The sequence below is a fragment of the Pseudoliparis swirei genome, chromosome 8, assembly GCF_029220125.1.
Source record: "Pseudoliparis swirei isolate HS2019 ecotype Mariana Trench chromosome 8, NWPU_hadal_v1, whole genome shotgun sequence".
Lineage (NCBI taxonomy): Eukaryota > Metazoa > Chordata > Actinopteri > Perciformes > Liparidae > Pseudoliparis > Pseudoliparis swirei.
The window spans coordinates 5,547,664-5,571,857 of record NC_079395.1 but is presented as its reverse complement, the minus strand read 5'-3'; the positions used below and the strand labels follow the sequence as shown (position 1 = coordinate 5,571,857).

At 44.7% G+C, this 24,194-nt stretch overlaps 1 protein-coding gene across 2 annotated transcripts in view; it reads right to left on the bottom strand.

Moving 5' to 3' along the window:
• agap3 (ArfGAP with GTPase domain, ankyrin repeat and PH domain 3) overlaps positions 1–24,194 on the bottom strand; it is a 125,231-nt gene that overhangs the window by 17,497 nt on the left and 83,540 nt on the right. For both annotated transcript variants that reach the window (XM_056420455.1, XM_056420454.1), the window contains exons 12-13: positions 20,161–20,310; positions 13,569–13,724 (exon numbers count right to left, since the gene is read on the bottom strand). In XM_056420455.1, coding sequence (XP_056276430.1) covers positions 13,569–13,724; positions 20,161–20,310 — 306 coding nt within the window. The remainder of the gene's footprint in view (positions 1–13,568; positions 13,725–20,160; positions 20,311–24,194) is intronic.

Below are 24,194 nucleotides of genomic sequence, written 5' to 3'. Positions count from 1 at the left end.
GCTCAGCGGTTGGAGGCCGCGTTCACGCACCGACGCGGTTAAACTCGCCGACGTTCAGGTGACTTCTCGGCGCCCGCCGTGCACCGACGCTTTGTTCGACAATGCCTCAAAATAGACTAGGATACGAGTTTAACTCCTTTCCGCTGTGGTTGAATAACTTAGAAAGATACCGTATTGTAGAAAGCGTTTTATTATTATTATTATAAAGCAGGTGTAGGTGCTATAGAAATACTGTGAAACTATCAATTCAAAACTCCCAATCCACAGAGAAATGTACACGGTGTGTATTCAGACACTGTGCCTTTAAATGAGCCGTCAGTCAACGCTGTGCAGTTGAAGCTGAAATGAGCTGACCAATCAGAGCAGAGTGGGCATCTTTGAGGCTTAAAGAGACAGGCGCTAAGGTGTGTTCAAGACGGAGACAAATTATATATCGTTTGAAATATTAAGGTATGTAAACGTGTGCTAGTAGAAATTAAAATATGTAAATATGAACCTGAAAAAGAACAGAATACATCTTCTTAAAATGAGATTTCCATTTTGATGTCTAAAGCAATTGGCTTGCAGTTATCCCAAAGCTATACATGTCTACCTACTTCAATCCATAAATGTATATAATTGACAGGGAAATATAATATATATATTTAATTTTTAAATTTTTTAAATTAATGACTGAAAGTTATGTTTATTATTCCAACTTATTTTATGGGATATTATGTTTTGTCCGCACATTTTTGGCAAAGCGGACGCCTGTAAATGCTCCAATGAGCCCTGGTCATCATTGCCAGTAAGAAGAAGGACAATCAGAGCGAGAATTCAAAACACACAAGTTGAATACATCCGACAAGAATCCAGAATCTGAAGGTAAATTAATTGTCTCGTCTATTATCTCAATGCCTGTATTATGTATCCAGGGTTCTTACACATTTTGACCAATGGATTTCCAGGACTTTTCCATGAATTTAAACCAAATTTCCATGACCAAACTGAAATCTCGGTATAAACATGAACAATGTAGAAGATTTTGCGTATTGAGAGCGTACGCCGGCTTCTATTTTGAGCGTCTTTCTTTAAAAAACATACTAATTATTTCAAACTCGGCGTAAATAAACACGCGATTATAACACATTTCCATGACTTTTCCAAAACCTTTATGATTTAAGTTTTTTCCATGACTTTTCCAGACCTGGAAATGACCATTTTAAAATTCCATGACTTTTCCAGGTTTTCCATGACCGTACGAACCCTGTGTATCTTCCACTGTTATTGATGAACAGTGGCAGCAATTGGGAGCTTGGTGATTGGAAGTTTCTTTGTAGAAATGCACCTCGGGAGTCGTTGTTAACTTGTACATGTACACAGCCTGGTTCTTTGATAATAAGTGAAACAAGTATCACTTATTTTAATTTCAATACAATCAGGTCATTCCAACTTGGACCCCAACGGTGTTGACCCAAACTACATTTTAAGATTTCATTGACATTTTGAAAATTAGGAACTACTTCTAACATATTAAATGCTGCAGTATAGTATATTAGTGTCTGTTACAGTAAGTCAAATAATGTTGTATATATAATATTGGTATACAAAAACTCATTTTGCTTCAAACTGGTTTTGACGATAGTGAATCGCCGTCGTCCATTTTCCTTTTTCTCTTTGTGTTTCACTAAGATTTATGAAAATGTCACCTGTCGTCTTCAAACGAGAGGTCTGACACAACATATGTCCCGACACGTGCCGTAATGCCTCTGCTGTTCGGAGGCAATTCATTAACTCTCGTACTGTACAATGTGACTCGTGTAACATCTCTGGTCTGTGCACATGCTTCAGCTCATAGCCAAATGATTTGTAATTACCTAATTACGTCTATGCAAATAGTCATCTCATTTGCATAACCCATGTTTGGAGGACTAGCGGCAAGTAGACACGAGGGGATTATTTTTTCCTCCTGTGCAGCTTCATCATTAATCATTAATAGAGGTTACATTAAAAAAACAAACTGTACGAAATGAACAAAATATATTTATACCCCCGATGTTATTAACGCGTTGTGCATTAACGCGTTTGATTCTCCGCCGCGTGTCTGTAGTTATAAAAAATGATGGCAATCGGATGATGATAAGGTCGTCAGGCAAATCATGTAATCAAAGAAGATTACAACACTTGTGTTTATAATCAATTCAGCCTCCTTGGTGCGAGACGCGGCCCTGCGCTGGTAAATGACAGATGTCTGACGGACGCCACTGATGTAGCAATCCCTGAGCGGCGGTGGAGGGCCATCTCTTCAGGGGGAAAGCGATAATCCAATTAGCTCGACACCGACTTCAATTATCTGATTTAGTTTGTGGAATCGACTACGGGTCACGAAGAATCAATAAAGCCTTGGAAGTCTCTTTATTTAGACTTACAGTGACAAAGTGTTTGTGTGGGCGGGACGTTTTAAAGCACTGCTGGGGATTGAGAAAGAAAAATGTCTTTTTGATGAAAGCAAAACGGTCAACTTAAAAAGGAGCCTTAAAGTGACACAACAAGTAAGGAGTATTACATTTGAAGGGGGTGAAAAACCCAGCTTGATTCATTGTAATACATACAGTAAAAATCAATTTTCTTGTCCAATATAACTTCAGGTACAATAACTAATGCATTTGATTATAATTCGTGGCTCCCAGACTCAAAATGTTGTTATACTTTGTGTTTTCATCTTTAAAAAAAAAAAAAAAAAAAAATCAAAACCTGAACAAAGCTAATTATTCTGTTGGCTGCCCAGGCAATAAATTGGAGGCATTAAAAACACTTTCATTATGGAGATTAAAAAAAGCGACGAATGGCTGCTTTCTTAAACTGATGAGTATACAAGGGAAAACAAATCGGACTCCCCATGCGTAGAAACGCCCGCGCCAGACTTACTGTACGGAGGGCAGCGTGCAGCGGGAGGCTTTACGTGTGACACCTGTGTTGTCATCACATGCAGCTCCAACACACCGATATGTCCCTTTACTGCCGTCCCACAGTGAGGTAATTAAAAACTCCATAAGCCGAAGCGATTCTGCTCCGCGTCCGCACGACGCCGAGGTCAAAGCGGTCATCTCGGGGCCGGTAAAAAAAAATTCCCCGCACGAACAATGTGTCAAAGGCATCGCCGCTACCTCCCAGGCACCTGACATGATGAGCCTGTAACAAAAAGGCCATTAGCGCTTTTCTGTTATTACTCAGTGGTTGCAGTTAGCACGCGGCTAGCAGAGGAGCGATCGCCGCGCCAACCATTAGCGCGAGCGTTAACCTCCTGACCACATCGATCTGCCGGCCGACAACCAACAAGTTCCCGCCGATTAGAAATAAATTAACACGCCTCTGCTAGCGGGCGGACGAGGGAGAACACGATGTCACGCCGACGGGAGGAAGAATGAGCGAAAAATATGATTTTCCTGAATTAACATGGCATAATAATAAATGTTTAAAAAAGAAAAGGAAATTAGAGCGTAATGGCCACGGAGCTGCAAAGAGGAAGGATCAGAAACAAAGATGCATCATAAGACCTGCTCAGGAGCCTCAGATGTCATTCTTCAGGTACCGGGTGGTTTCCAGCAGCAACACAACTGCTCTTCAGTTCCGCCGATGGTTAATAATTATTGTTTCGAGATGCAAAAATTTACTAAAGTAAAGTATATTTACTCAAATACTGAATGTACTGGTTTCATGTACATGCTGCTTTATGCTGACTCTCTTTTTCCACCAATGCAATGATCGAGCATCGATAATTACTTTGCAGATGAACATTTTACAATAAAAAAAACATCTATGATAATCTTATAAACTATTCGTTATTAAGGATTAAAACCAACAACAGCAGCGTCTGTTTACAGAGTGATGTCATCCTAAAACTTCTCAGAGGGGGGTTTAATTTTAAATATAAACCGTTAAAAAAGAATATAAATGGGTCAAAACTTAGAGGTACATTTATTAAATGCCATCAGACTGGTCATGTGACCCTCGAAGGAGACCCTCAGGTCGAGAACCACTAGGCTGAATATATAAAGTACCTCCTTAACCAGCAACAATAAAGTGTTTCTTGGTGCATCATAACAGTCAAATAACATAATATATACATTTATTTAGTATCTTCATTTGATTCTGCAGTCAAGTGAGCATCTTAGTTGATTAATCGACTAATCAGTCGCTCTGGTTGTAGTCGACTAAAATCTCTTTTAAAGCCTTTTCATGCTAAATGACATTTAAAACAAATAAACGTATAAGCACATCTCTGGCAAACAGACTTAAAGTGGTGCTTTTATTTGATTAATTGCGGATTAGTTGATTAAAATCAACTAATTACCAACAAATCATCAATTAAATTGATTACAACAACGAATCAATCAGTCGCCAAAATCCTATGAGTGTTGTTGAAGTAAGAATAAATCGTGTCGCGTCTAAAACGAGTAGGATTTTTTTCCAATTTAGGTGTTTTACCTTGACGTATAATTACCTTCGCATTGAAAATGCGGAAGGTAATGTTTTGATCGCTGTGTATTTATTTGTATGTGTGTGTGTGTTTGTGTGTGTGTGTGTTTGTGTGTTATTCGCATAACTCAAAAAGTATTACACCGAATCGCATGAAATTTGGTGGGAGGATTGGTTATTATCCGGGGACCATTTGATTAGATTTTGGGATCGATCGGGTCAAGGTCAAGGTCATGAAAATGTCAAAATCTTCTTTTTACCATAGCGCGGTCAATTTTTATCCAATTGGCATGCAACTAATGCCAGAATGTGGCTGCGGCGAAGGTATGCGCTCTACCGAGTGCCCGTTCTCGTTTTTAAATACTTTCATATTGAGTAAAGGACGCGCCTCCTTCTTCCACCACCGGCCGGCTGCCATTCAAAGAACGTTGTTCATCACCTCCGAGAGGCGTTTGTTAGGACTGAGCATCGAAGCGGGCCCTGAGAGTCGAGGGAGTGACCCGAGGACGGTGATTCCTCTACTGCCGCGTACGCGCAGCAGATGCACCGCCGAGGACCTGTGGACCAGATTAGCGCCTCGGGGGGGGCGTTTCGGTGCCGAGCCCAGCTGTGCCGTCTGCACACGGCATGCGGCACCTCATTCTGTCTAAGCCTCTCTAAGACCTCTGGAGACCGGTGTGACGAAACCCTCGGAGAGGACTTAGCCGACACTCCTCAGCCTCGAGGACTCCCCCTTTCACGTCCATTTGTGTGAACGCTTTGAGCTGAAATGATGACGAGGTGCACGAGGTTGAGCTATTTGTTTTGGGGTGTGCAGGACGCGCTGTGTGTCGTGTGTGTGTGTGTGTGTGTGCGCGTGCACCAGGCACTCACTTAAAGAAGTGCTTGCCGTTCCCGTGAATTAACGAGCAGTTGGGAAGAACAGGCCAAGGCGGTGCCATCTGTAAATGTCACAGGCACTGCTTGCTCATTTTACACATCATTAAAGCCAATATTCCTAACCTGTATCAGAGCAATCAGGAAGAGGCCATTACGGCGACAGCGGCCCCGGGGGAACCACGACCAAACTCAGAAACAGGAGAACGGGGAGGGAGGGAGGGAGATAGAGCACACTCTTTATCTATCTGACACACACACACACACACACACACACGGAGCACACCTTCCAACAATAAACAAACACATGAAATCAGCACCAATACCACTACTACGCTAATAGCTAGTGCATTTAACAACAGAGCCGAATGAAAACGGGGCCAATTATACATGTATCTGTGGGCAGTGTGTACGGAGCCCAAATGAGAATCTTGTTATTCCTTTCCCTCCATACTGCGGCGCTCGGAAAGCTAAGCCATTACAAGAGTGGAGGCTCCAGGGACAGCTTTCGGAAATGAGAGCGAGTCGGGGAGTGACAAAACAAAGTATTGAGATAAACACCCACCATTAGCACAGGCAGTTAAACCTCCATTTCCTAATCCTCAGCTGGACTCCAGATGATATTAACCCTGAGTTTCCCAAGGCGCAGGACAATAGGATGGTGGAATAAGTCGGACAGACGATATATTACTCAACGGCGTGTTTGATCAAATATCAATGCGTTTCAATTTGCAGTGGCCACGACTCTTTGTTCCGGTCCATCCGAAGAGGAGTCCTGAACGGCCAGAGACTCGTCTCCTGATCTAAACCGGCAGTATTTGTGTAGCGTAAGACCGCCAGAGGTCGGGAGAGAAACCCAAGACCAGACATAGATTAATAGAACTGAGTCATGACAAATTAAAGAAGAGACACATCTGATCACTACTTACATTAGGAGCACTGCTAAGAGGTGCTGGATTCGAAATACCGAGAACAGATCTATTGCCTCTACACGGCTCTCATGACGGCTGAGCTAACAGTGCTAAAAACACGAGTGCTGTAAACACAAGTGCTAAAATGATAACAGTGCTAAAACACTAATAGTGCTAAAAACACGAGTGCTAAAAACACAAGTGCTAAAAACACAAGTGCTAAAATGATAACAGTGCTAAAACACTAATAGTGCTAAAAACACAAGTGCTAAAAACACAAGTGCTAAAATGCTAACAGTGCTAAAATGCTAACAGTGCTACAATGCTAACAGTGCTAAAAACACTAATAGTGCTAAAAACACGTGCTAAAATGATAAGTGCTAAAACACTAATAGTGCTAAAAACACAAGTGCTAAAAACACAAGTGCTAAAATGCTAACAGTGCTAAAAACACGAACAGTGCTACAATGCTAACAGTGCTAAAAACACTAATAGTGCTAAAAACACAAGTGCTAAAATGATAACAGTGCTAAAAACACAAGTGCTGAAATGCTAACAGTGCTAAAAACACAAGTGCTGAAATGCTAACAGTGCTAAAAACACTGTCTCTCTCCCTCCGTTAGGGAAATCAGACCATGCCGCCATTTTTCTGCTTCCGGAGTATAAACAAAGGATCGCGCGGGAAGCGGTAGTGACGAGGAACGTAATGCGGTGGTCTGACCAATCAGAGGCTGAGCTACAGGACGCTCTGAGTATCGTCGACTGGGACATGATCCAATCCAGTTCCAGTGACGTCAGCGAGTTCTTGAGTAGCAATGAGCCTCATAGCAGCTAACGGACACCATCGTCCCCACGGTAAAAGTTAGGGACTTTCCTAACCAAAAGCCGTGGGTTGATAGATCCATCCGTGAAGCTGTGAACGCCCGTACTGCTGCCTATAACTCCGGTCTTGTATCCGGCAACATGGACGAGTACAAGGCAGCGGTCTATGGACTGAGGAGGGCGGTGAAGAAGGCCAAGAGGAGGTACCGAGACAGTGGAATCACAGATGGAGCAGCGCGACACCAGGCGCCTATGGCAGGGGCTACGGACTATCACAAACTACCAGAGCAGACCCCGCGCAATGGTGAGTGCCGTCGCATCCCTAGCGGACGACCTGAACTCATTTTATGCACGGTTTGAGGCTAGCAACAACAGCGCTAGCTCGCCGGCTAACAACAACACCGTTAAGCGTGGCCGGTGAGTTCTACCGCTGGGGATGAACATACACTCTCTGTGACCGAGCACAGTGTGAGGAGGGCTCTGTTGAGGGTGAACACCAGGAAAGCTGCAGGTCCAGATGGCATATCTGGGCGAGTACTGAAGACCTGTGCTAACCAGCTAGCTCCAGTGTTCACCACAATATTCAACCTCTCCTGGCTGAGTCCGTGGTCCCCGCCTGCTTCAAGAGATCCACTATTGTCCCTGTGCCCAAGAATGCTTCTCCAGCATGTATGAATGACTACCGACCGGTGGCCCTCACCTCGGTGGTCATGAAATGCTTTGAGAGGCTGATAAAGGACTACATCTGCGCCTTCCTCCCTTCCTCCATGGACCCGCTGCAGTTTGCTTATCGCCCAAACAGATCCACGGATGATGCTGTCTCCCAGGTACTGCACACCACACTCTCTCATCTGGACAGCCAGAGGGGGGGCTATGTGAGACTGCTGTTCATTGATTATAGTTCAGCTTTCAACACCATAGTCCCCTCCAGAGTGGCCGGCAAGCTGAAAGAGCTGGGACTGAAGACCCCCCTGTGTGCTTGGATCCTGGACTTCCTGACCGCCAGGCCACAGGTGGTCAGGGTGGGCAGACACACCTCCAAATCCCTCACCCTGAACACAGGATCCCCCCAGGGTTGCGTCCTCAGCCCCTACTGTACTCCCTGTACACACATGACTGTGTGGCCTGGTTCTGCTGCATCACCATCATCAAGTTTGCGGATGACACAGTGGTGGTGGGCCTGATCTCCGACAACGACGAGAAGGCCTACCTGGAGGAAGTTGCTGATCTGTCACTCTGGTGCCAGGACAACAGCCTCATCATGAATGTCACCAAAACTAAGGAGCTGATTGTGGACTTTAGGAGGTACAACAACAGAGGACGTACTCACCACTGGGGATTAACGGGACTACTGTGGAGAGGGTGAGCGGTATAAATACCTGGGAGTCCACATCACCGAGGATCTGACATGGTCAACGAACACAGACACTCTGGTGAGAAAGGCAAGGCAGCGCCTCTACCACCTCAGGCAGCTGAGGAAATTTAAAGTTTCCCAGAGGATCCTTCAGTCCTTCTACTCTGGAGCTGTAGAGGCGTCCTGACAGGAAGCATCACAGCCTGGTTTGGCAACTGCTCCGCTCAGGACAGGAAGGCTCTGCAGAGAGTAGTGCGTTCGGCTGAGCGCACTATTGGAACTACACTCCCCACCCTGCAGGACTTGTACACCAGGAGGTGCAGAACCAGAGCCGGCAGGATCATGAAGGATCCTCACCACCCCAACAACAGACTGTTTCAGCTGCTGCGGTCAGGCAGGCGCCTCCGTAGTCACGCTGCAAGAACAGAGAGACTGAGACGGAGTTTCTTTCCTCAGGCCATCAGGACTGTGAACTCCGACCTCACCAGGACCCCCACATAGACCCACACAACTGCCCCTCTTAGGCACACACACACACACACACACACACACACACACACTTACTGTAAATATTGTGTTGTTTTTTATTTGTAAATAGTGTGTACTTGTTGCCCTTGCACATTCCTGCTGAGCATTGCCACTTTCATTTCACTGCACACCCTGTGTGTGTATGTGACAAATAAAACATCTTGAATCTTGAATCTAATAGTGCTAAAAACACAAGTGCTAAAAACACAAGTGCTGAAATGCTAACAGTGCTAAAAACACAAGTACTAAAATGATAACAGTGCTAAAACACTAATAGTGCTAAAAACACAAACAGTGCTACAATGCTAACAGTGCTAAAAACCTAAACTTACTTTGCTCCTCAGAGGAGGCGGGGCTTATCTCCGTGGTTTTACTCAGTTCCGTCATCCACCACGGAAGAACTAACCACCAGTTCTGCTCTATACTTGTCGTGGACATCCCAAAAACGTCGGAACATCCAACGTCCTCGTGTTTGGGCTCGCTAAGCTCGGCGACGTCTGAATGACTGGCGCTTCCGTGACGACGGGCGGAGCGGCTCGACGCCGATTGGCTTTTTCGCAACTCGGCGTCGAGCTAATTTTTCGACAGAGTTGAAATATTTCGACTTGATGCAAATGTTTTTTTACTTTTGATTAGATTTTGGGATCGATCAGGTCAAAGGTCAAGGTCAAAAGGTTAACATCTTATTTTTATCCAATTGGCATGCAACTAATGCCAAAATGTTCATAATTCAATGCCCAATCTTGTGATATGCGAAGGTATGCGCTCTACCGAGTGCCCGTTCTAGTTATCTGCTGTAGCCGCCTGCTGTAAGTGAGCCGGTGGGGCACGCACGCACGCACGCACGCACGCACGCACGCACGCACGCATTTTAACCCACTGTTCAACTTTTGCTTATCCTAACGTTTTTGTTCCATTCATATGTTTTCCTTAAAGACATCAAATCATCTCTTTATGCAGAAAGCTGTATATTTTTGTTATACTATGCACAAGTTAAAACATGTAATGTGTGTGTTTTTCCCTTTAGTAGTCCACTTTTCTTGAAAAAAAGAGAAAAAAAGAAGTCCTATCCTGTGATAATCGCAAATTGAGTCTTTTTAAAATCGATTTAAAATGCAAAATAAAAGTTAAAATCCATTGTTGAATCTTTCATTAAATAAAGAGGTTATTAACCAATTCAAGATTACATTTAAAAACGTAATTTTTCAAAAGAAATTGCCCCCAGTGCCTCCGCTGCAAACACAAAGCTCCGCAGCACATGACAGTTCATTAAGGCGCGTGGAGGGCGCGTCACGCAGCGCTTCCTTCAGTCCGTTATCTTCTCTCAGGACTGAAGGCGACACATCGCGCATCTCTAAACCGCGGCTTCAAATCAAATCTCGTGACGTGGATGTAAACAAAGACTTCCCCCGCCTTCTCCCCAATGAGAAGCGTTCGGCATTCCGGTTTGATTTTCTGTGACCTTCAGCGAGAGTCAACATGGCCACCCCCGGGTACCCGGGAGGAATCGGGAGCCTCTCGTCACAGCTCCCCTCCGATCGCGAAAAAAAACCTCCCTTTCTGCTCACATGGGACTAAACTTTTTAAAAACAACAACAACCCCAAAAACAATGAGCATTTGATACACTTTCTTTAAAAAGAGAAATACATTAACGATGCTCCAGACAGTCTGCATTAATCAGAGGGGGCTCCCCCTGAACACAACTCTTTATCGGCCATCGATTTTCCAGTGGGTTTATGGCGAGCGACACACCGAGAGAGCTCGTCGCCGGGTGGCTGCTGGGAAACACATTACGGGGCTGTCAGTTGCCTCGCCATGCATCCTGCATCATTCTTTAAGCACATGAGAAGTTCATTACGCCACACGGCTCTGACAGTGCATAGGATATTAGGGACCGTGTCCATTGTGCAGATCTTTTTGGTGCAAGATTTTTTTTTTTTTACATAAACCAAATACGGCTTTAAACTGATTAGAGAAAAAAAATACAGCTTTATATTGATTTAAATGCTGTTATATATCTAATACACAGGTTAAAATGGGATTGTAAAGCTCTTAGCCTGTTTGATTGTTTGAAAAAGATGTTTAAGGGCAATTACTGTCTGTCATTTGATCCTTTTTCATGATCGTAGTCGCAAACCTGAGTTTATAAAAGATGCATACGATTTTTCTCTCACAGGAGAAGAGTGCCGTAGTGCAATGTGTTTTGAAATGATGGCACAGCAACAGTTCTCCACGCTCCCCTCTACATCCGACACGTCCAATGTTGACCAAAATGATTTCTCACCTTAAGACGTGCGGCGGCGTTTTGATTTATGACGCTTCACAACTACTAAAATTCAATTTCAGCCTGCATTGCACGCTTCCGATTGCCCCGTAAATGAGATAAACTGATCGCAATTTATTCAAGGATCCCACCTCTCCTCTGCTTTCCCTCTCCTCTTCTCTCCTCTCTCCTCTGTTCTTTCAACAGGAGACACAACTCACATCCCCAGACTTGGGTGAAGCCGATATTTAAGCGATACGTCTGTATCCCGGAGCATTCAGCAGAACAGACAAGGTGATGCTAATGGGAAAAACCTCGCAGAGAACAATGAACGAGATGGAAAACAATGTGCGTGTTTGATGACGTGAGAAACATCCAGAATCTGCCTCTTCCTGCTGTCTGATTACTCTCAGAGCGCCTCCTCGGGAAGTGCGGGAGCCGTCCGACATCAACCATTCGCCGCGTAGGTGTCGACCAGGAGATTTGATGATGTTTGATAATGCCAGTCATTAGGAGCTAGGTCCCATTAAGAGCCAAGTAACGTCAAATAAAACAGAAGTAATGGACTCTGCACGTGGACACTATGCTGCGAGATGCTTCTGTACATACAATTGCCAAACGGTCCGAGTTTCACCAGAATCGAGATGCGACCACATCTCCCAACAACCCCGAAGAAAAAAAACCCTGCACCACTTATCTCGCACCACTTATCTCCCGAGATGCTGATGATGTTCCCTCTCAACAACAATGTGGTCAACGGACCCATTCAGACTTTCAAGAGAAGCTGTCAGAGACCATGATAAAAAAGTATAATGATTATAAATGCCTAGCCCCATTTAGGAGGCGTCAATGCCATTGTTGTTGTTATCCAGCGTATCAATCTTGTTGATTGATCATCCCGCTCCGGTGACATCGGTTTTATGGCCTCTGAAATGCGTCCCGGTGTTTTCACAATGCCATCCAATTAGGGTACTCCATTCATCATTGGTCTGGAGAATCATTATTAATTGGGTGGAGAGGCGACCGCCACTCCCCTGCTGAGGAGGGCCGCGGCTTCTGGAGATCAGGCGTCTCTCCGACGACGCTCAAAGAAATGGGGCTGAGAGTGTGCACTGTGCAGGGGGGGGGGGCATAGAAATACAAAACTACACACCTCTATGTGTCGTTTTCAATCACGACACATAAACTCGGCTGGAGAAACCTGAAGTCAAGACCAGATTTCAAACTTGACCTCAACGACAAACTGCTTAGAAACAACATTTGTTGACAAGTTTTCCCATTCCTAATTTAGTATCGGCAGATACTTTGTATTAACCTGACCCGCCAGATGGTTTGTTCCTCAAAAACATCGGAGAAGCAGAAAGGGCAGGCACCTCCAACACTTTCCACACGCCGCCGATTGGACCACGTTCTGGCTTAGCAGACACAATTTTAAGATGTGATCTAGTCTCACATAATCCAGGGTAACCCTTGTACTGCGCTCTGTGACATCACCCCCACTCTTCACCAGGTTTATGAAAATGTACCAATTCTTTCAACCTGCCAGTTCGGAGCTTTTCCCGCGTGAGTAGATTACGTACAGAGTTATGGAAATACGCGAATAGACGCGAGAAACGATCGCGAAAGCTTATCAGCGTTAGGCTCTGCCCATCATCACTAACGTCCTGCCGTTGTTTAATTTAGAAACTTTGGACGATAAGTTGATAGTCGCTGTTTCTGGGCTCTACGATTACGTCGTCCTACGAATATTGGAATAGGTCAAAAGGTTAACGGTTTCCATGGAGATAAGCCACACCTCCTCTCTGGCGCAATCGAATTGCGCTCATAAACACAAATAGTCCGGCGAGTGAACTCACGCTTCACTCAACGCATCGTTAGGATGTGATCCCTCTCTGGCTTCTCAATTGCATTAGAGAGATAATTGTGTTGGTTTGCAAGGAAAATACATTTTACACGCTGATAAAGTGGCTTAAACATAGAAGCTTAATATTTAATGAAGTATTAGTTCTTATATTACTAATTATCTTGGAACTTTACTCGGGTCTTGACAGGTTACCATCCTCCAAATTTAGCAAAACCTTTAACTGTATTTCCAGAAAACAGGCAAAAGAAAATGCAAGGAGTTGGTTCTTCAAGATGAATATTTGTGTCTCCAATTCCTCACTCAGTCATTAAACCATTGAAGAAGAAGAAGAAGAAGAAGAAGAAGAAGAAGAAGAAGAAGAAGAAGAAGAAGAAGAAGAAGAAGAAGAAGAAGTGGTCGAACCTCAGATGGTAAAAAACAATCTAGAAAGTGTGATGGAAACATGACATTTTCAGTCTCTATGTTACAGGAGCAACGTGATGGCGCCGTACCTTCGTTGCCGGCGGACAAGCCGTCTGGCTTCGTGATGCCCGTGCTCTTTTTCCGTCTGTGTTTCTTGCGGTTGGCGTGGGGCGAAGGAGGCGGCTCGAGCTTCGGACTCGTGGCGCTGCCCACAAAGGAACTGGCAGGATCACTCATCCCATTGGCTGAAAGAACACAGACAGAGAAAACGATTAATAATCTGTATGTTAAATATACAGGGTGAATATATATATATATATATATACACTACCGTTCAAAAGTTTGGGGTCACTTAGAAATGTCTTTATTTTTCAAAAGCACAGTTTTTTCAATAAAGATAACATTAATCAAAAATACACTCTCTACATTGTTAATGTGGTAAATGACTATTCTAGGTGGAAACGTCTGGTTTCTAATGAAATATCTCCAGAGGTGTATAGAGGCCCATTTCCATCATCATTCCAGTGTTCTAATGGTACATTGTGTTTGCTAATCGCCTTAGAAGACTAATATCTGATTAGAAAACCCTTATGCAATTATGTTAGCACAGCTGAAAACAGTTATGCTGGTGATATAAGCTATACAACTGGCCTTCCTTTGAGCTTGAAGAACAAAATTAATACTTCAAATATTAATCATTATTTCTAACCTTGTCAATGTCTTGACTATATTTTCTATTCAATTTTCAATTCATTTGATAAATAAAAGTGAGTTTTCATGGAAGACACGAAATTGTCTGGACGACCCCAAACTTTTGAACGGTGGTGTATATGCCCTGTTTGAGTTTCACTGACAGTCTTACAGACAGTTCCATGCGACGTCCAGAGAACGGAAACTGTGACGCTACAGGAGAAGTCGAGATAAAACTCTTTAAATGCAGCTGCCCCATTGGTAGGGTCGTTGATATCACGTTTTCAAACATTACGCTTAAAAAACCGAAGATATTATATGATATGATGATATGATATTCCTTTATTCATCCCACAGTGGGGACATTTCATGAATGTATAATCCATTATAATGGATGTACTGTGCAGTCACAAAAATGACATCTTGGATTCGACCATTAAACTAATACATATAATGTATTTGCCAAATACAGTAGATAAAAAGGTTTTGTCTAACTAAAAATGAACGTAAACACTGAAGTGAAGGAAATGAATATTACTATTTATTGCCAAGATGAACCATAATATAAAGATAATGAACTGCAGAAGATGGATGAAGAGCAGCCAATAGTGTCCAATTTAAAAAATAAAAATGATTTGATGAAATATCAACGAGAAATTGCTCTGGCAGAGTGTGGCAGCACCACGCTTGCTCCGGGTGAAGATCTTATTTGTGCTTAATGACGACTGCTGATTAGCCCGCTATTAATTGTATGCACTGCTCTCAGCTGAAGCTGCGAGTCCAGTGTGAAGACGGAGATGTGAGACCAAAAAAAAACTCAAACGCAGAGTGAAAAAATGGAGACAGATTATTTTTTTGGAAATGGGAAACCATGCCTTAAAAAAACAATTCAACTCACTCGACTCGATAGAATGTACGGGGACGTAACCGCGTGGCTCCGGCTCTAGATAGAGCGAAGGACAGGTGAGGGGGGCCCCCATCGGGGAACAAATGGTTACCTCGGTGAGCCGGCGGCAACGCTCTCTATACGACCGTCTGAGAGTGACAGGGGGCTAAGAGCCGGCTTTGTTTCTTGTAAGTGATTTTATAAATGTGATATTAACCTGTGCTACCGTTGGGCAAAGCGATAGGAGGGATGGGGACGATAGGAGGGGGGGGGGGGGGTTGTCAGCTTGCCATCTTTCTGATTTCCTGACATTTGACATCACTTTCCCTTCTTTCCCCCTCCGGATGCCATTATGAATCTGGGGGAACGGGAGGGTGGGTAGGGGGCCCAGGGCCCTTGGGGGGGGGAGAGGGAGGGCCGGTAGATGGCGGGGGGGGGGCCCCATATTGCTCTCCCCTTTACCACCCTGTGTGGTGCTGGCAGCCTCCTCCATTGTCTCCCATCAAAAGCTCATTGTAGTGTGGCAAACTCCATTCATCCCCCCCCCCCCCCCCCCGCGCACCGTCCCCAGCCCCGGGGGCGGAGTGCAGCAGGACAAGGGGCTCGGGGATTATTGCTGTTGTCGTTGCCAGTTGCACAATGCTATAATGTGCGGCACTGTGCCATTAGCCAGTGTACAACATTAGGCCTAATTCGGTCATTACCTTTAGGGAGAAGGGGGCCGTCTTGGAGGAGTAAGATGGGCTCAGCGGGGGATTGGAGATGCTAACGGGAGGGTGGGGGGGGGAGCTCTCTCGGCCTGTTTGAGCGTGGGGCAAAACACAGGGAGGCGAGGCAGCACCTGAGACACGCGTTGTTACGCCCGGACTCGAACCGGGGGGGGGGGGGATCCATCTTGACGAGAGCCGCTGCGTACGAACAACGTTCCGAGTGTAACCACCGGAGTCTTTAATTTGTTCCGTGGAAAAAAAACAGTTGCATTTAGCGTAAATAGCAAAGTGCTACTTGAAGGATAATAACAATAATAATAATACCCATTCTTTTACGTTCGTAAACATAACATCCGGCCCCTTGGCTGGACGCATTGGAGGCTCTCTGGTGTTTCGAATGGCAGCGCGCAGCCACACATGTAGCAGCTCCTCGTCGAGGCGTCTGTTTCAATTTCCCTGCTCGCTTACAACAGCCCCCCTGAGACGAGTCATTAGCTGGCTCAGACAGCTGGGGGCACAGGGGTCCTCCACCCCCCCCCCCCCTATCCCTCTCCCTCCCACCCTCTGCTTCCTCCTCCCTCTCCATCTCCAGCGTCTGTCCCGCCGGCGCAGCTCCGTATGGCGGGGTGGGAGACTCCCGGCTCCGACCTGCCTCCGACGTGACAGCCAGCATTTGTTTAATGTCGCTTGAGGTTAAAGGGGAGGGCTGCCCCTCGGGGGCCCCGACCGTGTCATAAACACCTCTAATTATCAATTTCTGCCCCTAATGTTGTGGAAAATGACCCTGGCCCCTGCTCATCCTGCACCCCCTGCACCTGAAACACGCACACGGGGGGGTTATAGCACCTCCCTTTGTTTGCACCGTTGAAGCAGAGAGACGGAGCAAACCGCAGCACACGTCGCTGAGCGACGCCACCAAAGCACCTGGAACCGGATGCTTTGATATAAAGTCAAGGTTCCTCCGGCCTTGCAGCGGTTCCTCAGCTCTAAACTAGGCACGACTGGTAGATTGTATTTCTTAAAATTGAGAATTATGAAGTGAGAAACTCGGACTGCTTCCGCACGCCGGGTGTTCACCGCGGCGTTATTAGCTCGCCGTTCGTGTGTGTGAGGGCCATCGGGGCCGAGCTGGGTAATGAAGCACACCGGGGATCAGGAGTCTCTCTCTCTCTCTCCCACTCAGCCAGAATCACCTGGGCAGCCGGATATAGGCGTCGGCCTAACCTGTGATTACAGCGCATCACACTCCCACGACGGTTCAAAAACACGCTCCGGGATGAGACAAAGAGGGGGCCGCTGACAGCTTCCTGCCTTCCCCAACGCCACGCTGGCAATGAATGGGAATGAGGAAAGGGTGAGAGAGAGAGAGAGAGAGAGAGGGGGACGTAGAGGAGAGAGGGGGGGTGGAGTTGTTTCATTGTTATTCAAGAGGCTCCGGGTGAGGAGCACTATGATTCCGCCAGGCCCCTTGACATGGCAGCCCTGCCTGTCCTCAATCAAAGCCAACGGCTGCAATTAATGGCAAAAATTAGAAACAATCACCGCCTCCCCCTTATTATCCTCAATTAGAGCGTACTAATCAAGGCCTGATCGCGCTCCGCTGCTCTCTCCAAACTAAATGTCAAACTTCATTACGGCCCGGCGTCGAAATCAAACGCGCCCCGCATGCTATCGCCCTCGCATCGGGAGGCCACGGTGTAAAACACAGTGCCACGGGAAAAGGCTATCCGTGCATTAACTACCTGCGTCCTGATATCGGCGAACTCGGTGGAGGGAAGAAGAAAAAACGCTCGTTTATAAATGACCGCGTAGCGGAGCAGAGAGTCGCGGCGTTAAGGTCTCGGAGGACGGAGAGAAGGAAACATTCGGGCGACGGTGAAAACTTTTCATGGAGGGCTGTAAGGACACATGAGATAATTGGTGGGTTAAAATATCGCTCTTCTCATTCGGACCGCGACGAAGAAATTGTTGTCGTTTTTCCATAAAATTCAAAAGAAAAGTTTTTAAAATTGTGATTTCCCAGTTCCTGAAATGGCGTTTTTCCAATTGCTCATTACAATATTTTAAATGTACAAAGAAATGCAACAAATCCTGCTAGAGAAGCTGAGAACTGTGAATTAATTAATCGATTATACCGATTTATTTTAACTATTAAACCAACTTACCGTCAACTCACTTTGTGTCTCAATAAAAGATATTACGCTTTTTAAAATACATTTTAGACAGATTTTTAGTGTAATTTCACTGGTTATATGATTTGGGGCCATGAGATCAGTGAACCAATACATCTCTCTTCCACCAAAGGGATTATATTGAATTCATTACTGAATCGTCACCCACGGCGAGCACCGATCTACTGTAATCTTTCGCCTTTGGAGGCGTGACATCACTCACACTTTGACCGGGACTCAAGTTATTAGCCGTCACTGTGGCTTGAGCCTCTTGCTTTTAATTCGGACTCAAGAGATTGAGGCGTTCGAGAGGAGAGCGCGATTCTAAACAAGCATCCGCCGCATTAAAGAATGGCCGTCTTTATGAAGGCAAGCGATAGAAGAAAAAAAATCGGGCCGAGATTTAATCAAAAGTCTGCGCTCAATATTCAAGAGACGCCGCCGTCGCTATACCGCTGCTTCTGCCTTTTTGCTCAATGGGTTTACAAATGAGGACATTCTTTAAATAATATGGAAATGGTTACCTGGCTAAGACGCATTCATTCTCCAGTGAATCATCAATCTGCTGTTTTTGCATCTCAGAATCACATTTTATGTTAACCCGCAACCTTCACCAAGGATGAATGGAGTGATTGGGCCGGGTTCAAGTCGATTCAAACGGCAAAAAAACACGAGCCGTGGAGAAAGCACCCTCTATTGATTATTGAAGGCGCATTAGGATGAAAGATAAGAGGGTCGCCTTTTCAAATCAAGCTTTTGTTTCCCGATCGTCCGGTCACACTTTTACACGACACGCTGCCGCAATTTAGATCCCGAGACATAAAGACGAGATGTTGCGGCAAAGTTTTTTGGAGTACATTCCCAGCCTTAAGCTGTCGGCGGCGACTCCGCACTGATTACAGAGACGCTCCGTTCCCGGGAACCGGCAACGTATCCATCATTTGACGCAATGTTTTCCTGCTATTATTTTCACCTCATTTGCCTCATTCGAGCTCATTTGCGGTTACCTTAAGAGTATAGCGTGGAAATAATTGAAAGAAAACAGAATTTAAAAAAGGCGGAGCAAGAAGTGTGTGGAATCTGATTTAGTTGACGACTGGCTGCTGCTTAATGAGCTATGTTAATATGGAGCGGCTTCTCAGTTTACCAAACATGAACATTGGGGGAAATGCGCCTTGTTTTCTCAACACACAAAACGTTTAGGAAACTCCTATTTGTCCTCTGCGGAACATTCACAAACATCCAGTGTCTTCCCCACACACACACACACACAACTCACAGGCAAACGGCAACACACACTCACGAGAAAAATACAAAAATCAAGCGAGAACGCACACACACACACACATACGCGACGCACACTCGCGCTCATTTATTTGAGGACCCCACGAATCTAAGTAATTCTGCTTTGGGGCGTGCTGCTGATGGGAGACGTGGGTAGGGGGTGATGGAAGTGCCTGCGTCCAGGCAGAATTGATCGTTTGGCAGCTCCAAATGAGAGACAGGCTTGTCGGCGGAACCACGAGGGCCGTGCGGTTGGACTCCAGCAGCGCTCGTAAAGTGCGCTCTTTAAACTGCCGGGGCCCCTGGGAGCCCATGGGGAGGGGGGTAGCCGCCGCCGCGCTAATGAGAACTACCAGAGTGCAAACATGCATGGAAATGACTGTTATTCTGTTGATGTGCATTTAAGTGCTTTTTTACTGCCAACCACAAAGAGAGGGAAATAACTGGTGATGAATGGTGCCCCCAAAAAGCATTCATTTTCCTCTTCGGAAAGAAAAGAGAGGAAAACAGAGGAAGGGGGAGAGAGAGGGAGAGAGAGAGGTGGGGAGGATAAGAGTAAGATGGAAGGTAAAGACAGGATGGGAGGGGGGCGTAGACATGAATATATTATCTCACTTCACTCAAGTACAGTGACAAGGTGCAGCGTGAGGCGGCGGAGTGGAGACGAGTTAACCTTCACCGCTCCTCTCCTCCCAAACGCCGGCAAAAAAGGTCACAGCGATCACGGCCCTGATCACCTAATTATATATATATATATATATAAAAAAAGTGAGGATTGCTCCACCTGTGCAAGACGCTTGGGAAATGGCGTCTGCGCCGAAAACCCTTCGATCACATCCCGTTTTTTCATTTTTTTTAAACCCCTCTCGTCTCCGCGGGGCGGGAACGTGACCGCGAGCGCGGCGAGACTTTAGGCACGAGCTTTCGGAAGGTGTCTTACGGGCGCCGCTGCTCGTGCTGGTGTTGATGGCTTCGTTCCACTGGTCGGCGCTGGACACGGAGAAGGAGCGCTGGTGCATGCCGTCTTTGCTGCCGCCGAACAACGACGCGCCCGTCTGCAGGGACGAGCTGCTGTTGGAGTGAGGGGCGCCTGGAAAAACACAAAGACACGCAGACACGGGGACGTTAATCCAGATTTTTTTAGTTTTCTACATCCGTTTGATTTCTGCTCGATTTCTTTTGACACAAATAAAAAAGTGTGTGAAGAAGTTAGAACGACGCAATGGAGTTCACCGGTTTTTTGGGGTCGTTTCTACAGCAAATGCAAAGCCGCCATATGTGTGCACATCCCTCTGTCAACTACCCCGCACACACACACACACACACACACGAAACCCGTCTCCCTCCGCCTCTGCCTCTAATTAGCCCTTAATTAACAAGATACACTCTAACGCTAATTATCTCGCCTCATCCCTCTGACTGCCACATCGATCTCCACTGGCGTCAGCAGGCGTTCGCTCCCTAACTTCCAATCAGGCGAGCCGCGGACGCCTGGCTCTCTTTACTAATTCATGGGCTAGGCCGCGCCATGTGGGGTCCTTCCCTCCTGTTCGCGTGGCAGTCGCGACGACACATCCTAACTACTCTGGAGAACTCATCGATACACTTCCAGTCATGTGCGTGTGTGTGTGTGTGTGTGGGTGTGTGGGGATCAGATTAACTGCTTCAGAGTTGTGATGCGTCAAACCAAGTAGTACTTTTGTCATGTGACACAATTTGTAAAAAAAAAAAAAAGGGTGATTTGCTTTTTTTCACCTGTAAAATTAATTAGCGATACAACATATTTTATATGGCTTACGAGAAAAAGGTCGGTGGGTTGTTGATCAATCCAATAAAAGTGTTATTTTCACAGTAATTGAACCATATAAAAAAATTTAAAAAACGCACAAAAACTGACAAAATTATGAAAACAAAACAATTTAAAAAGGTTATAAAATGCGTCGTTTTGTAAAACAAGCCATATCTCAGATGTTCTCATCTGGCAGGTATCACACGTCAGGACCTTTTATTCAATAATTACCAGAGAATATCAGTTTCTGATTGAGGTGACAATAACAGAAAATATATAGTGTCTAGGTCGCGTGTAAAGTAAACTAAGCGGCACGGGTGCTTGTTAGGATAATATGTCCTACTCATTATCTAGAGTACTAAGTGTATCAAATTCACATAATCATGTCTAATTAGTATCAGTAATTATCTTGTTGGGCCCAGGAATATTAATCTTCGGGTCCCAGAGGGGAGGGAGCAGAATCGCAGCAAGAAAGGGAGAGAGAGCGAGGGAACCATGCTGAGGAGCAGCGACTAAATTAGCATGCTGAAATCAGAGCAGAGGAGGAGGGAGAAGGAGGAGGAGGAGGGAGAGGAGGAGGAGGAGAGAGCTGAGGAGCAGGGTTACTGAAAGGAAATGTGAAACTTTTTTTCTTTCTCTTTATGATACATTAAATCAGCTGATATCTTTCAGGGGGGGTGGGAGAATAAGCTTTTTGGATGCTTTTATCATTACTGGATTACGATTCATAAAAAACACATCAGTGCCGTTGTTTACAGCAAAAAAAAACTCGTTTATACAGATAAATGTTTAATCGCGGCATCGACTTAATTCTATTTCCTGCCACTAAAAGATTTCCCTTATTTTCGAAGCGTGACGTTTGACTCTTAAGACAGGTAAAAAAAATAATAATAATATGTTCGATAACTACGAAGGCAAGTTACAGTGATATTTAAAATTCAACAATCACGTCTAATTGTCAAATTGGATGCTAATGATTAATGAATTATACATGGCTGTATCCATTAGTCCCCAGAGACCACTCCTGCATAAAGGGGAGGATAATGTAATTACAGTGGAGAAATAATCAGCTTGTGGCATTAAAAGAGCCCCGGCAGCTCCAGCCGGGCCCGACTCCGGTGAGCCTCCCTCCGTTGGCGCTCCGGTGGACTCTCAGGGAGGTCGGACCCGACGCCAGCAGACCGACGGCCACAGGACTCACTTTCGAGATTTTATAGTCATCCGGCTTTACTACATTTCAATGCAACGCATGTTTAGAGTGATAATAAGACTAAATAACACAAACAGGACCTCTTCGGACCGTTAACACGCCGGTTCTGCTTCACGGAGGCCCACAAAGCATAAACATCTTTCTGGTGATTTCCTGAAATATTAGTTTTGTATCGATTGATGAAATTCATAAAAATGCAACAGTGAAAATAAAGTACATTTACGCAATTAATGTGCGTAAGTATAATTATAAGGGTACTTTACTTGAGTTGTTCTATCTTACTTATACTTATACTCTATTATAATTGAGATACTTGCACTTTAGCTTTATTTAACAGATTTAAGTACTTTGTAAATTAATATTTAGCATATGACAATAGGTTTTCCTTTCATTTATTATTTTAATAGCATCCAATTTGATGGCTTGAACTACCCAACAACATAAAGTACTACACCTCCATGCATCAATAATAATAATCTCATATTTAATAATAAAACATTGACAGCCGCCGTTCTGCTGCATAATAAGTACTTTTGATGACTTTCTTTACTGAGGTCACATTTTGATGATCGTTTTACTTTCAATACATTTTTATTAATTTTTCCACTTATACTTCAATAAAATATCTGAATACTAAATCAACCATTGTATCTAAATATTCTGAATTAAAAACAACATCAGCAAAGAGGAAAGTCTCCAAAATAAAAAGTCATACCTTTCTCATTTAAAAAAAAAAACATCGCTATACAGAGATACATCTAGAAGATTTCAACATTACCTTCTGCACATTTCTTCATATAAAAACAAGACTAAAAGACAATGCATCAGTTCTGAATATGTCTTGCCGGCTGTATCTGTACACGTGTGAAACAGAAAGCCACATCGCGTGTTCTGCAGGCGATCCGGGGCCGCCGTGTTAAGTAGAGGCGATGGATTAGCAGGGGAGCGGCGCCGCCTCGCCTCTCGCTCCTCTTTAGGCCGCCGGGCCGTCAGTGGGCTGATGAGCCGTGACGAGGCCTGACCCCTCCGTGGAGTTGTTGCCATTATGTACAAGTAGTGGGATAATGAAGCATTCATGCTAATGTGGGCCGGGCAGCACATCATCTGCAGGCTGTGTGTAATCCACCACCGCCATCATCCTGACCCACGCTCAGAGCCCCCCCCCACACACACACACACACACACACACACACACACACACACTCCCTCCCTCCCTGCTGCCAACAAGTCACTCGTATCTGAGCATCGTCTTTCTACAAAAACCGCATGCCTTCAAATAACGTCGGGATTTGACTTCGACCCCTCGTGTACGACGATAACACACGATTTCCTCCAAACCTGAAATGTTATTTTTTGTCGTCATTTAAGCCTCTTGATATGGTTTATGATCGTCGGAGGACGCTTGTTGACATTTATGACAGCGTTACTACGCAGCTTAGTTTAAGAGAGTCTCTATTTGCACCCAGGTGAGAAGAGTCACACAGCAGCTAATCGGAATATTTGAATAAGACAAATATTTAGATTTAGTAGTCGTCTTTATAGTAATTGCAGTATGAGTCGGGAGTATGTTGAAGTGGATGATTTGGTCAAACTCAGGACGTTTACCCAGGAGACAAATGAATTTTTGAGTCCTGTGACATCAGTTTAGTTTAAGCAAGGTTAGGTTGAGAATAAAACAGTTTTAAAAAATAAAAAATAAAAATATATATACATATATATAAAAACATATGTATATATATATACATATATATACATATATATACACATGTATATATATAATATATATACATATATATATATATATATATATATATCCATATATATATATATATGGATATATATATATGACTTGCAGATAGCATTGTTGGCTACGGACACCTGGGTGCTAATAGCATCTCGCCTTAAAGTAAACTTAAAGACTCTTTGATCTCATATAACAAAGGCACCAGACAATACATCTTCCTCTATTGTTCCT